Genomic DNA, 15,246 nt, shown 5'->3' with positions numbered 1-15,246 from the left:
CACAGTATTTCCACAGTAAATACTAAAAATTCTTTTCCCATTGCAAAACCATTTAGAAATGATGTTGATTTCTCCCCTCAGCCCCTCATCCAAGCTCTATTTCAAGGGATGCTCATGAATTACCAAATACCCTAACAAAACCAAGCGTTCCACACCACCGCCTGCAAGGCGAATCGGGCTTGTCTTGAACGGCTGCCTGTATCTGTGTGTTAGCAACGAGCACCTCAGCCCACATCATTTTATACCGTCCAAACTGAGACTGCATTTATCAATGTTTCAAAAGATAAATTTCAGCATCTCAACACATAGTGAATCCTACAAAGTTATCACATTCTGAAGCCCCAGGTTTACCATGCGTTGGATTTAGTTCAGGACTAAATCAGAAGCAACTCTGCTGAACCATAGAGGGAAGGTCAAAACAAAGCCTGTGCAAAAGCATATATTTAACCTGTTTCCTAGAATGTTTGAGTATAGGTATGTTACATGCATACATATACAGTCAAATCCATGGGCTACAAATGCAATTACATGCAATAGGACCAAAAGAGGCTATATAACTTTCATATATAGAGAAACAAAATAACCATAGCTTCCACTTCTCATGTCAAAGTTCAACAATTTCAATTTGCATTTCACAAATCCTTAAATTTTATGGTCTTTATCTTGAAGAGCTTCCTGTATCAAACGTCTTTGCTGGTTCAGTCCAACACAGTTCATATAACTAAGCTAGCAAATGTGTCCAGTACTGGCTGAACAAGAGACCTCCTACTAGTAGCAAGAAATAAAATACGAAAAGAAGAAATCTCTGAAAGAATAATTTTAAGTTCAGATATTAAATGTCGAAGTAGTAGCATCTGAAGCTAAGGACAATCTGAAGGAAAGATTCCATTTTCTGCTGCTTTCCTTGTATAAGAAGTTACACAACCTGGATTCAGCATTCAAGTTAAACATGGTATTTGTTTTCTGAAATGAAGTGAAAGAGAAGTTTTAGTTGTACTTATGATACATCCATGGTCGCATCTTTTCTGACTCTAAATAACATTTCTGACTCTCCTTCATTTTTTGGAGTTACAGGTATCAATCATCATCTGCACAGAGAAAAATTTCTTATTTGACGACTAGTATAAGGTAAATACGTACAAACTAGGAGTCTATTACAGAAATGGGCTACTTTAAGGGTATTTTCATAAAAAAAGCACAGGGAAAGACAAAATAAGAACTGGAGGCATATTAAATTTTTATGAGAAAAAGCCATGCTACCCACTATGATAAGAGGTATTCACAAATTGCTTCTACAATGAGTTTTGCTATATTTTAGACAATTTATTTAACACTGTCCTTTTGTAAAAAATGAGCCTCTGCATCTTCACTACTAAATTTCCCTTGAGATCATGCTAATAAACTACAATACACCCAAGAAAAACAATAGACTTTTTCCTATTTGGACCAAATGTGTATACAGTTTGTTGGTTAGTATTTGTGTTATGTTGGTAGCTGGAGGCACTAACGAGGGTCAGTTTCCATTGTGCTGTGAGCTGTAAAACCAATACATGAAAAAAGTTGATTATTTATCCTGTTAAAAGCAGTTATCAGACATTATCTCTTAGGAAAGTTTCAAATTCAAACACATACTTGGAGTGAAACAATTCTGTGGTCAACTGTTTCTTGCTGTTGGCCTGTGCTTCTGCCGTTTCTTCACGAAAGTTAAAAAAGTTTACAAGTAACAGGAAATGTTGGCTAAAAAGTTAAATTCAAAAGAAATAGTTGCCCATGTTCATGTCCCTCACAAGAGCGTGGCACGGAGGGTCAAGGTAGCCACTGAGGTACTCAATGCCCAATGTGAACTGCTGTATTGCATTGGCAATAGTCAAGGCAAGTTGGGATAAATCTACCAAAATAAAATCTCAGTATACCATCACAGTTTTTACAGATGTGCATTAGACAAAGAGACACAAATTACAACAAAACCCAGTGCAAAAAGCAAGAGCTTTGTTGAATACAGACAAAACAGAAAAATCCCCAACATTATTTTTGCCCTTCCTGAGTTAGCGTCCAACACAACCACGTGACGGCATCCTTCCAGAAGTATGAGAGAGGATGCTTTTTCCACTCAAGTTCACCCAGACAAGCAAGCATTCTCCATTTTAGGACAAACACACGTTAAGTATTAGTAGATAGACTTTTGAACCAAAACTAAATAAAAACCACACTTGTCAGTAAGGACAAGTTTAGATCATGTTGACTTCTGCATTAATCCTGCTACAGCAAGTTTCTGTACGCTTTCCTATGCTCCCTCCCTAGGAAAAGTCAGGCCTGCTAGGACAACAGCCAACATGCAGTTACTTAAATAAATATTCAAAGCTATCAACCACCTGCTTCAAGCACTCCAGGCATTAACCTTTTCTGCTCAATTCATCTGCCCTGAAATGGTAAAACAAAACACCTGTTAACATAGGGGGTCATATAATATGCAGAACACTGATTCTGTAAAGCTCACATAACCCATCTTAAAACCAGCTAACAAGAGCTCCTCTTCACTATTACTGAACCATACCCTTTTATCAGTCTAATGTTTGTCATATACCTTTTTTTTTTATATACATGTGGGCAAAATATCTCTGTTTTTCCTCATCTTAAAGAGAGCTCTCAATCCCCACTTCTTACTAGGACTTTCATAATGAAACTTTTAAAAGAGTAATGATTACTTAGTGTGGGAAGTTTTATTTTCAACTTAGCCCAACACGTGTCCCATTGAAAAGTAAAAAGTTAGCCTTGCTGGAACCAAAAACCCTTTTTAAAAGGGAAGCAGAATCAATTTGCTGTTCTCTTCTTTAGCAACTTGTTGAAAATATTCTGATCTACTAGATAGACTCTCAGAAAAGCAAGAAAAAAACCCAAAACATGCCAAAGCCTTTTTCACCTCTTATGACTGTACTTTCCGTATGCAGGCAAAGCAAACCAAACCAATCAGGGCTCTGTCCTGATCCTGTCCCACATCGTTTCCACAGACCTCAATTAATATTATGTCCTCTCTCAGTAATGTTATTACATATTTGAGTCAAATCTAAGATGTCTTAGTCTCTCACATGCTTCTTGGTGCTGGAGCAATTAATTCAGTTACCTCCCATGAGAAAGAAAAAAGAAATCCCCAACAGAAGGGAGATGAATGTCAGGTGACAGAGGCAGCAAGAACCCCGACCCCATACCCCCAAATTACTTGCAATCCAGAAAGTTCAGCTAAAGTAGCCCACTACTGGTCACAGTCTGCTTGGATAAGTTGCAGATATTTTTCCAAGGAAAAGAAAGTACACCTGGCCTACTGTGAAGTCATAAAAAAGCACACTACAACGTCTCAGACTGCTTCTGTTTCCAGTAGCCATCCGCTACCTCACCACCCTGTGAGCCACAGGCTCATAACGAACCGTCGCCAGCTCTTTGCTTCAGCAAATTCAGTAGGAGCCTTTTCCACCTGCAGCCATGCTGAATTACAAACTGTCAATATTCTATTTCCACTCCACCATTCACATTCCTTAAATTCATATACGCAGAGGTGGATTTTATTCTTTTCCACACCATAACCCAAACTAGATTTTTAAAATCTTTATTTAGTAGCCTATTTTTTGAACCACAAACACCCAGAAAACTAGTTCTGACTAGTAAGGACAAGCTAGAGGTTAACCTGCTAATCTGAAGTGTGAGTTTAATCGAGGGAGGAACTTTAACCAATGCGTTAGAAATTTAGCACTACTGTATTCAGAATGAGGCCTCCTTTGGTGAAGAGAAATCATTGTCCTCATCCTGCTAAAACAGGCAAGACATTTTCAAATAGGTTTTAACATGCTTTTCATGCAAATACCCATAATGTGAGACCAAGCATAGTTTTGTCCAAATTACTCCCACCCCTCAAAAAGCCTCTTCTTTCAAGCCTTTGATTACGCAACAAAACAAACCTGAAACGTCTGGCCCAAAATGGTGCCTCCATCTTCCTCATCATTTCTATTGTATCTGACCCTGGTCTGGGCAAAGAGCGGGCAGCCAGCACTAAAAGCCCAACAGGAATGTCACATCCCCAAAGCAAGCATATGGCAGAACAGAATGAGAAACACTGAGAAAGCCCAATACTTACTTTTTCTAATTTTACTAAATCTGTTTGGTTGGAGAGGTTTCCTAAAATTATGCAACTTGATCAAGTCTGAGAGGAGGGGGAAGAAGATCTGTTTTGTCTTTCAACTACAGATAACATCAGCAATGCAGTCTAAAAAGAATTAGATCCCTTTTTAGTGTTGCTCATTTTCTTAAAACAGGTTTCAGATGGTTATACATGCGTGCAAGTTCTTGTTCTAAAATGCTGAAAAAAGACTGAATATAGCTGGGTCCCCATGTTGGCTGATGAGGAGAAAGGTGGAGGTGTTACTCCATAAACTACCAGGGGAGCTACACTTTCCAAAATCAGAAGCCTTCCTTGTTTAGCTGTATCACTAAAGTACAATAAATTTGCATTTGTTTGCAAAGAAAAGTGTACCTTGTATGTTTAGCAACAAACTTAACTGATTTTCAAGGTCTGTAAACACTGCTCGTAACACACTAGTGCTCCAGGAGCCTACATAGCTGGGGACCTGTAACTACAGCCCAGTCAGAAAGTTCAAATATAGATATGTGAAGTCATGAAACAAGAGTTGGCCTCTCACGCCCTGGTAATATTTTCTTCTTTAAAATGGCAATCAAATATACATCAGTCCCTAATGATCTGGCTCAAGGCTTAAAGAGTCTCTAAAAGCTAATTAGCTCCCTAAAGCATCCAAGGCTTACTAAGCAGTGGAGAACTACAGCCATTGCACTAACTTCTCAAAGCATCAATATCATGGAGTACTTAAATCAGTCCCAAATGTGTTCATATTAAAGTCAAAGATTTCCAGAATAGTGTTTAAAAGTTGATTTTAACAGGCCCTGTTCTTGTACTATTTTTTTTTACCTTGTTAACTATTGAACTAAAGTGCACACAAGTTTATAACCCAGGCTTTTGCAAATCTCTGCAAAATGCAGCCATATAACACATGTAATCACAAGCAGTCCATAATCCTTTTATCTTCTAAATACTATACAATGGAAAACACTCAGTTCTATATGGTCTGCTTTTTCTCTGCATTTTATAACATCATGTCAAGCAGCTTTTAACATTCTCTTTTACGGCAGAGATGGGTGCAAGAAAAGGAATGCACTCAAATGCAGCAAAAAACCTTCCACTAACAAACACCATTTAAATCACAGAATCCTTCACCTACAGCTATGTCTTCCATCAACCTAAGACAAAAAAAGCATGCATGACAATATTCAGTAAGTTTAAAAAAAAGAAAAAAAACTTACCACGCTGGTAAGTTTTTAAAGGAAGACTTCCAGTTCAATAAAATTTTTATTTTCTAAGCATAAGCCAGAGAGCACAACGCTATGCTGCACGGTAAAGCTTAACCAACTATGTAACAGTGAAACTGGTATTGCTCAAGCTGAGAAATGTTAACTAGTAAAATGAACATAAAAATAAAATTCATTGAAGTGTTTTGTAATACAGATGAGCATAGCTATACGAAAAACGAAATCTCAAATGCTGAAGCAGAAAACATTTCTAGAAATTTTTGCCAGAAAAATGCTGAACCTCAAAAAAAATCATCCAAACAGAAGTATTCAGTGTTTTCAACTAGTTAATTTGTACACTTTATAGCAAAGATTAGAGTGCTTTCTAAAAGAATTTATTTATTTATTTATCAAACAGAATGAGCTATGTTGTGCTACAAAAATAATTTTAAAACTAATTTTGGTTAAGGGTGTATGATCGCTGAGATCTTTACAGATCTCCCATGATTGTAAAAATGTAAGCATTGTGCATAAATCTATCCCAGTCAAGGCTTTGATGAAGCCAGAGTGCAGACGACGCATAAGCTTCTCCGGTTGTTCTTAGAAAAGAACTGTGATTTAAATTTCTAGTTAATAGATTTACAGCCTCCATTCAAAATAAGTAACTCCTATTATCTGGGGAAAATGTTTCTCTTGCACAGCGAATATAACATATATCTTTAATACAAACATTTCCTCAATCTGTGAGCATGTGAGCCTTTCATCATGGCAAAATTATAAGATTTTCATTAACGTTATCCAGACTAATTTAGAGGGTCTGTGCAAGAAGGAATATTACTGGCAACTTCTCTTAAAAAAAACTCAGGTGCCAAGTTTCCTTCCACCCAATGATGCTTGTTCCACAGGCAGTTTTACTTCACAGAATCCAGTTCTTCCCCAGATTTCTTCAATACAAGAAGAGCGGAAAATAGCAGTACTCCTAGCTACAGTTCTCAGTGCCGTCCTGTTAAGTAATCCGACACAAACACTGAAAGTCATGGCAACATACTATTTCTGTAAAGTGCAATAAACAGTAAGGCTATCGCACTCATCTCAGAAACGCAGTGGAAGTGATCTTCTTATGCTAATAGGATCTATAAAAAAAAAAAAAAAGCTTTGAAATACTTATATTTCCTCTTCCAGAGGTACTTCACAGCTTAAACTTTACTGTATGAACAGTATAAGCAAGTGTAAATCACAGTCTGCTTTTACACTGGCTGCGGCAAAGACCACCAACAGCCTCCTGGGCTGCATCAGGCATTGCATCACCAGCAGATGGAGGGAGGTGATCCTTCCCCTCTGCTCAGCACGGGCGAGAGCCACATCTGGAGCACTGGGTCCAGTTCTGGGCTCCCCAGTAGAGGTGAGACAGGGATAAACTGGAAGGGGCCCAGGGAAGGGCCACAAAGGTAATCAAAGGCTTGGAGCATCTGACATACAAGCAGAGGCTGAGAGAGCTGGGACTGTTCAGCCTGGAGAAGAGAAGGGTCTGGGGAATCCCACCAATGTGTATGAACACCTGATGGGGAGGGGGATGGGAGAGAGAGGACATGACAAAGCTGGCATTTCACAGTGACAGGAAAAAGGGCAACAAACAAATTGAATTACAACATATGAAGTTTAAACCTAAGACAACCCTTTTTTACTGTAAGAATGGTCAAGCACTGGAACAGGTTGCCCAGAGCATTTGTGGAGTCTCTTGAAGATACTCAAAACCTGCCTGCACACAGCCCTCAGCCACCTGCTCCAGTTGCCCCTGCTTTGAGCAGGGTTGAACAAGACGATCTCCAGAGGTCCCCGACAACCTCAGCCATTCTGTGATTCTGTGTATGTAGTACTAGCTGTACCGACACTGTTACGTCGTAGGGATAGGCAAAGGGACATAATTCATTCATCTCTACATATACCATGTGCTAAGTGATTGCTTATGAACTGCACAAGTAATGCCATACACCCACACCAGCTCCTGTGCACTTGTCTTCCTCTCCCCCCATACTCCAAGCTCTCGCTTTCCCCTTCCAAGAAGCACGTGTTCTCATTTCATAACAGCTGCGATTTGGGGCTATTTAAACAACAGACCATCTCCTGCTCTCCTACCCTAAGGTAGGATCCTGCCAAAACCAGCTACTAGCAAATCTTTCATTGCAAGTGTTTTCAGCCACAGCGTTATATGCACTAGTGAATTCTGGGGAGTTAGGGCTGGGGATAGTGCATATTCTGTGACATTTAGCAAAATATTGAAACAAGAGCAGAGTTAGTGCAACATAACTGAGCCCCTCTCTACCGAATGAGGACTGTTGCTCTGTGGTGTTCTTTGCCTCACTTCTTAATGTTAGTTTCTTCCTTCTTTTGCTTCTTTTTACTTGTCCAAAGGATTCTTTTTCTTTGCCTAGCTATTTGCTCTACACCGTCGTCTCAGTCTTCATAAACTTGCTTAATGGAAGTTATCTGCTTTAGTTTATTCTCTTTATTTCCTACTTGTCCTTGAATTAACCTTCATTTTTCTGAAGGATAATAATTATTATTTTTTAAACTCCATCTACTTAATTATACTGGGAATTCTTTATTACTATTGCCTACCTCTGCGTTTAATCTTATTTTACGATTAACCAACTGAGGAAATCTGCACAAGAAAAGCTCTCAATTCCCATCCATAAGCTAGTGGTCTTTAAACAACTCTTTGCCCTCTGTATGGTCACCCTGGCTCAGCAGCTTCAACTTTATTGATACTGAAGAGCAGCAGACTACTTCTAAGAGCTATGCCAAAAGGCACAGAGATTATACTGTCAATTGGCTTGTATCAGCTATATGTACATCCAATGCAAAGGTTCAGAAAGTTTGGGAGTGGTTTTGTTTTGCTTTTAAAAGAACATCAGATCACAAAAGGTTGAACCTACAGTATTAGCGAGTACACGAGCACACGGTATTAGCGAGGGATCAGCTTCTCAGACAGTCATTCTTCAACCACCAGCATGAACACACTACCGTCACTTTGAAATCAGTGCATTTTAAAGTCACATATGCAAGGAAGGTTACATAGTAGAAACTGTTGCAGAGGGCAGAGAATAAACAAAACTGAAATACGTCTCCCACGTGACATTCATAATGCTATATATAAAACTTTCAGCCTGAATTTTTTTAATTTGAAAGAAGAATCTTACCATGTTGAGTATTAATTTTTCCGCTCAAAGTATGTTTGCTTTGACAATCCACATACTAAATGTTTAATTTGTTACTCAACCAAGAAAAACAAAGATCTCCATAGCTACCAACAAGCTTTATGATAAGATATAATGGCAGTTAGTTTTGTATCACCCAAACTTCATGCATTGGGTTTGCTGCTGTAACAAATTAAGATGTACTCAGGAGAAGTCCTCTAGCGATACAAGCTTTCCTCGCTATTGTAAAACCCAAATACAGTAGTAGTTGCTCTTTTCTGAGATGGAGGATGTTTAATCTTTCAGTTCCAAGTCCCATGAAAGAACACCCACATATGGTTCTTTCCCCTACGTTTAATGAACATTATAAAAAATGGTCAGAAACAACAGCAAAAGCTGTCCTTCTCCATAATTAGGAAATGCCAGGATCTGAGAGTAGAGAACGAACGATGCATGCTACAGGAAAGGAGCGACTCTCAGCAAAGAGAAGAAATGGAGAACCACCAGAGTATCCATGTGTCAGAACAGAAAGAGTATAGGAGAAGTAAGGAAAAAGAGGAATAAACCCAGGCTACAAATAACATCAGGCTCATTAACAGAGCGGCAACAGAAACATGAAGTTCAAAGAAATACTTTTGGTCATTTGCTTTTAGTTAGACCCTCTTTCTTAACCAACTCCGTTGTACTGGTTAAAGGACACACACCATACCACATCAATTCTGGCATAGGATTAGTAAAATAGAAAGATGGCCACAACTGAACTGGAAAAGATCTTGTCATCAGATCTGTTAGCCAACACACACTAACTGGAAGTATTCTGGGAATAGGGTTGTTTTTTTTTTTTTGGCAACAGTAAAAAAAGCCAAAAAGCCAGTCTCATCACCAAGTGCCACACCAGCAGTCAGGAAGCGAAGCCCTCGGAGGGCTGGGGGAAGCTTCTGCTGTGCCACCTACTGCAGGCAAACGGTTTCTGCCCCAGGTTACAGCCCCGGGACGCTGTTAATAACTGCAGCGCTGCAAGCAGATAGTTTATATCCAGCTTCTCTCTCCTCTCTCCCTTCCTGAGCATGCCAACTGCTTACTAAGAACTATGTTTTTCTAACCAAAATGGATTTCAACAAACAGTCCATCCACAGTGCTCCACACTAAACAAATGACTGCATAAATAGCCACATGTGTTTAGTAAAGGAAAAATCTACAAGAAACATACCACATTTATTTATACTGGGCAATGACAGCTGTAAGTGTACAGGTTTTCCAGTTACTTTTATCACAACTGTATTTCTGCAGAAGTCAGAGGCAGAAATAGCTACCGTGTTATATTTTTTAACGTCGTCAAAATAAAACATTCTTCACAAGACTTCTATTATAGGCTAATCAGTTCACCTTTTAAGAAAATGTATAGTGAAATAGTTAGTTTTAAGTATGTATCTGATACCCTTTTAATTATGTAAATGTATGCCTAATTATGTAAAATTTAAGTAGAGAAAAAAAGAAACAGCCCAACAATTCACACTTTTGAAAAAACAAATATTCAACTCTTCAGAAGAATATTACAATGTTGTCTTGAAAAGTGATATAGAAGCCCCTATCTAAATAGGTCAGCAGTTCTCCTAAATAAGTGCATCGATAATCACTTGCGAGTTATAGCTAATTAAAAAAAGAACACACTGAACCTTACAAATCCATTCTAGAGAATTTATCATTGTAACACTCCAACTCAGCACATTTCTTGCTCTAAAACACAAGATCATCTAGATTGAAAATATGAAGCTTTTAAAAATAAAACATGCAATATTTGTTGATAATTAAGTATTTTTTTAGGGAAACAACTTACTTGATTGAGTTTCTGAAGTGGTCCTCAGCAGGATTTTTTACTGTACAACTGTTCAGCAACCATAAATCTGCTTCAGCAGAGTTGTCTAGAAGACAGAAAGATACAAGTCTGTGTTAAGAAGGATCCAACCTGTTAACTCCTACTTTCTATCATATAAAAAAAGACCAAACCGCCATTATCAATAAGTTGACAATTGCAAAATGACTTGATATTCAACTTTTAAAACAATTACGTTCTTGGAAGGGGTTTTGTGTTTTAGGAAAAAAAAACAAAAACAAAAACACACACGAGCATTTCCATAGTACCTGGTTGGTTTTTTTTTTTTGCAAAGAAAGAATGAAGAGTTGTCTCATTTACCAGCTGAGATACCTCTAGGTTGCACATCATGGAAAACAAAGTTAAGAAAAATGGTCGCTACTCCCAAAATTGCATACTACCCAAAAACATCTGGCCTACACAAAGGCAAAAATATCATCAAAATGCATAAAGGTGCTTTTTAAATTAATTAAGTGGTCAAAGCAGGTTTCACTAACAAAACAAAATCCCTGCTTCAGCTCTACTATGAATTAGTACTACAAAAGAGACAAATCAGAATTTATAAAACATGAATGTCTACTAAAGAGAAAAGTCAGTGTAGCTAATTTGGAAAGAAACATGCATATTTCTAGTCTAGATTATATCTCAGTTATGGTATAATTATAGCTCAGCAATTTTCAGACAAAAGATATTCATGCAACGAATATCTGCCTCCATTCAGATAAGCACATAATTTTCTTCAAGAACCAAACCTTTCTGTATGTTCACAACCTATTGATACCTAAATGCATTAACAGAACTGAATCCCAGAATTATCTGCGAAAGCACATATATAAACTCTAATTCTGTAAAACGTGACCTATAGTACAGAATTACAAGCATAGTTATTTTTCTTGTGAAGTTAGAGCTTCTTTTTCCAAAATAAAAGAATAAAGATAATCCACCTCAAATATTCAAGTGCTCTAGCATTCATCAGAATAGCTTGCATCAGTTTGGAATAGAAAATTTGTGTCACTCTTGCTAGTATTTAGTACATCCTGAGTATTGAAGTATTGACTGAGGTATCTTTAAATAACATAAGCCAATGAATAGTGAATAGAGCTAAACCACCATTTTTAGGATGCCTTATTTGAATTGACATCCTGCTAAAGCAGAAGAAAGTTTGCAAAGATTTAAGCATGTTTGCATATGCACTCATCATGAATGTATTCACACAGGCATGAATATCCTTTTCCCCCATACACATACTTAAGACTCTAAGTGCTGAAAGTGAAAAAATTTTCCTTCTGTCTCACTGCCGTTTCCTCCAAAGAAATGATCCTTTACAATTAACTATCAGTCACTTAACTTAGGAAGCAGGTAAAATGAAAATAACACATAAAATAGCAACCAAAGGACATTCTTATGTTAAATAAGAGAAAACATTCAGAAGATTTCTAATCTTTGTTGATAGAGATTACACCATTAATTTGAATCAAACACTGGCCTCTTCTATGACGGGGAAAGGCTACAAAGGAGTCATCAAAAATAGCATTCAAATCTTTAGCTATTTTAAACATAAAGCAAATGTACCAAGATCTGACCCTGTCTTCACAGGTTGGGAAAAAGGACCAAGGTCAATTTTAGTCTACACAGAAGTCAAAACAAAAATGGAACGAGCCAAAGAATCTCTCCTCCAACCCAGGCTGCATGAAAACAACATTTTCAGCCTAATGAACCTAATGTTAGAAAGATAATTGTAGGTAAAAATTGATTAGGAATGATGTACAGAAAAGCAAAGAAAGGTACAGTTTCAAAATCAGAGAAAGGGTGAACTCTTTCAAATTCACCAAGTATGAAAACAAACACATTTTTAAAACAGTTTTCCAATAACACTGCCAAAACTTTGTATTTCTCACTCTTTTCAGCAGCATAAAATGTTTATAAATTCAGCTCCACACCCATAACACATCCACCTGAGAATCGGGGCAGGGAACTGAATAACAAGAGGCCAACATTGTAAGTCAGACAGGAGGCTGGGAATACATTTAACAGACAAGAGTTTCAGTAGCAGTCGCATGTCGCTGTAGAGCATGACAATTTTGAAGAGATGTCTTTATTCAGAGGAGAGGTGCCTTAATGCAGAGAACACCAGTTCTGGGCTTGGTTTCAGTTCCTCCTTGTACCGTGGTCTCCACGTGTGAAGGAAGAGCGAGCCTCACTGTGACACTACTCCTCCCCTAAAACTAAAATAAAACCCCTTTCTTCAAAACAGCATTGGAAAAACTAACACATTTACGTTTAGAAAGACCTTACACACTAACCCAACAGGAATCATTTCATACAGCAGTTTGGATTCCAGGCTATTAATATATTAGCTCCTTGATTGGGAGTCTGAAGGACAACTGCAACACTTGCACATATTTTACACATAGAAAAAAATCTCCCAAATACATTCAAATTCATCCCTTCACAGGTTTCACCCTCTGCAGAACAGAGAGTGCAGAATAAAGGCTTCTGCAGAATAGAATCTTCTGAGCAGTTTTGGGAAAAGAAGTCTCATTAATGTATACATCTAAAAATCATTTAAGAAAAACAGAAGTGTAGCAGAGGCTTATCCCCTCCTTACAGCAACAGTATTATTTTATCATGTTTAGTTGTTCTATTTCTGTATTTATTTTTCTAATCTTCTTTCTTATTAACTCTCATTCTCTCTCATGTGGATATATTCACATACAAGTTTTGATTAGGTATATATATAAATATGGACACACACATTTATGAGTTGTATGTATTTATTAATAAAGAGTTCAAACCACAACTCTTCAAAATGATAGCTGAATTTTCTTAGTTCTTTACTGCACTGTTCATCTGTAAAAGAATTACATGCACTGGTGTAGATTCACTATGATCTACTGTATTTTCTCAAGCAAATCTCAGTTTAAAAAAAAATATTTACCAACAGGGCATTTTTGTATCAGGTTGCAGGAAAATATGCACATTTACAACATTGCAGGGGGAACTTGTCAGTGGTCACATTTTACTTTCAGAACTTTTGATGCACGTACACTAAATGCAAGGCCTTGATGGACATGCCGAAACAAACATGGACCAAAACACCAGGTCAGAGTTGGCATGTATAAACAAGATCCTGAGGCTTCATAATTACTAAATATTAAGCAACACCTTGGGGTAAAGGTTCTTTATTTGGGCAAGGGGATTGCAGGGACTGGCTATATATGTGTGTGTGTGTGTATATATGTGTATGTATATTAATCAGTGTTCTGACATAAGTAGTTGCTAGTGTTCAGTACGTGCCCAAAGAAAGAGTAAAATAGTTCTGACAAATAAGCTCGGGCTTCTAAACACATGCCTATACGGGCAGGGGCAGACAGACCTGAGGTTTCTCTGTTCATACTCCAGGAAGACAGATGGGAAGTATTTAGGTCTGGATGGTAAACAGCATACGAATGTAGCGCTGTGCCTACTACAGCAGCCCGCGGCACCCTTCTTTGGAAGGTCTCCACCTGCCACCTTTTCCAGCTCCAGCCTCCACCTTGTAAGGTCACAGCGAAGCTGGGATTCATTCATTCAGCAGGTTGATGCCCATCGTCCTCAGAAACCCCCATTAGACCATAAGGTTTTGGAGAAACCTCCAAAATTTCAGTGAAGAACAGAGGCTTGTGTTTGGGAACTCTCACAGATCTGACTGAAGAGGACAATCTAACCTTTACAGAAGGTTTTCCAGCAAGTCATACATACTGTGACAGGCAAAACTGAAGCAAGACCCATAAGCACAGTGAACATCAATTAATTTGGTAATGAATACGGCCTTTTCTATATCCTATGACAAACTTCTTTAAGGGGATCTTCTTTCTTCAACTTGTTTTTTCCATATATTCAGCCTAATGATACTTTTTAAATTATTATATTTTGCTGCTGACCGTTTTTTTTTTTTTTATGAGTTACTTAAACAGTTTCCTGTATGTTAAGATATTTTTAGAAAAAAGTTATGTCAAATCAGCATTGTATTAAATGCTCAAAAACACAACTCAAAACCATGGCCTTTTTGCATTGTGACATCTTTTCCATAAAAGAAAGGCTACACTGGAAGTAAACCACAGTCTATCATACTCTCTGCAAAACAACATAGAGTACAAAGAAACCTAAAGGTCATGGAAACTTCTGAACACTTAACTTAATTGGGAAGCTCTGGAAAACATGAATTGGCTGCATTATGCAATAGTGAGAGGATAAAATGGCAAGAGTCTGAAACATCAGTACACCTACAGAGGAAAACAATATTTACAATTCTTTTCTAAGTAGCATTTTTGGGTTTGCTATCATTTTAGAAATCATAAATCAGCAGAACTACTTAAGACGACTGTGGTAATACTATCAGTTGAAAATTAAACAATTGACTTGGTTTTGCCCCGGCGTTTTAACTTAGGTCTTTTTTCTTCCAATTCTTTTTCCAAAACTTTGTTTTCTTCCAATCCCCCCCAAACCACATCTCCTTGAAAAAAATCAAAACACACACAGAGCACTGAAGTAGAAGAAACATAGATAGTGAAGCCCAAAACAATATCCCTTCTTTACTTTTTTCAGCACATCACTCCTCTCTGCACTGAAACCACTACCAGATTTGCTCAGCACTGCTTGCTCAAAAAACGTGGCTCATAATTTGTATGACATCCTTTTAAATCCTGTACATCAATTTGTGTAACTTCAACCTGAAAGAAGATCTTTACAATCATAGAAGGCTCTCCCATGGCCTTTTCCCCCAGTTCTTCTTATCCTCTTCCTAAGCCCTCGAAGTCTTCCTTCTCACCCTTTCTGATTTTCCTT

At 37.8% G+C, this 15,246-nt stretch overlaps 1 protein-coding gene across 13 annotated transcripts in view; it reads right to left on the bottom strand.

Moving 5' to 3' along the window:
* CDKAL1 (CDKAL1 threonylcarbamoyladenosine tRNA methylthiotransferase) overlaps window positions 1–15,246 on the bottom strand; it is a 434,025-nt gene that overhangs the window by 349,685 nt on the left and 69,094 nt on the right. For all 13 annotated transcript variants that reach the window (XM_075142821.1, XM_075142824.1, XM_075142820.1 and 10 more), the window contains one exon: window positions 10,384–10,468. In XM_075142821.1, the coding sequence (XP_074998922.1) occupies window positions 10,384–10,468 (85 nt within the window). The remainder of the gene's footprint in view (window positions 1–10,383; window positions 10,469–15,246) is intronic.

Source organism: Calonectris borealis, chromosome 2 (genome assembly GCF_964195595.1).
Source record: "Calonectris borealis chromosome 2, bCalBor7.hap1.2, whole genome shotgun sequence".
Classification (NCBI taxonomy): Eukaryota; Metazoa; Chordata; class Aves; order Procellariiformes; family Procellariidae; genus Calonectris; species Calonectris borealis.
The sequence above is the reverse complement of the archived record's forward strand: the minus strand, read 5'-3'. Positions and strand labels throughout refer to the sequence as shown.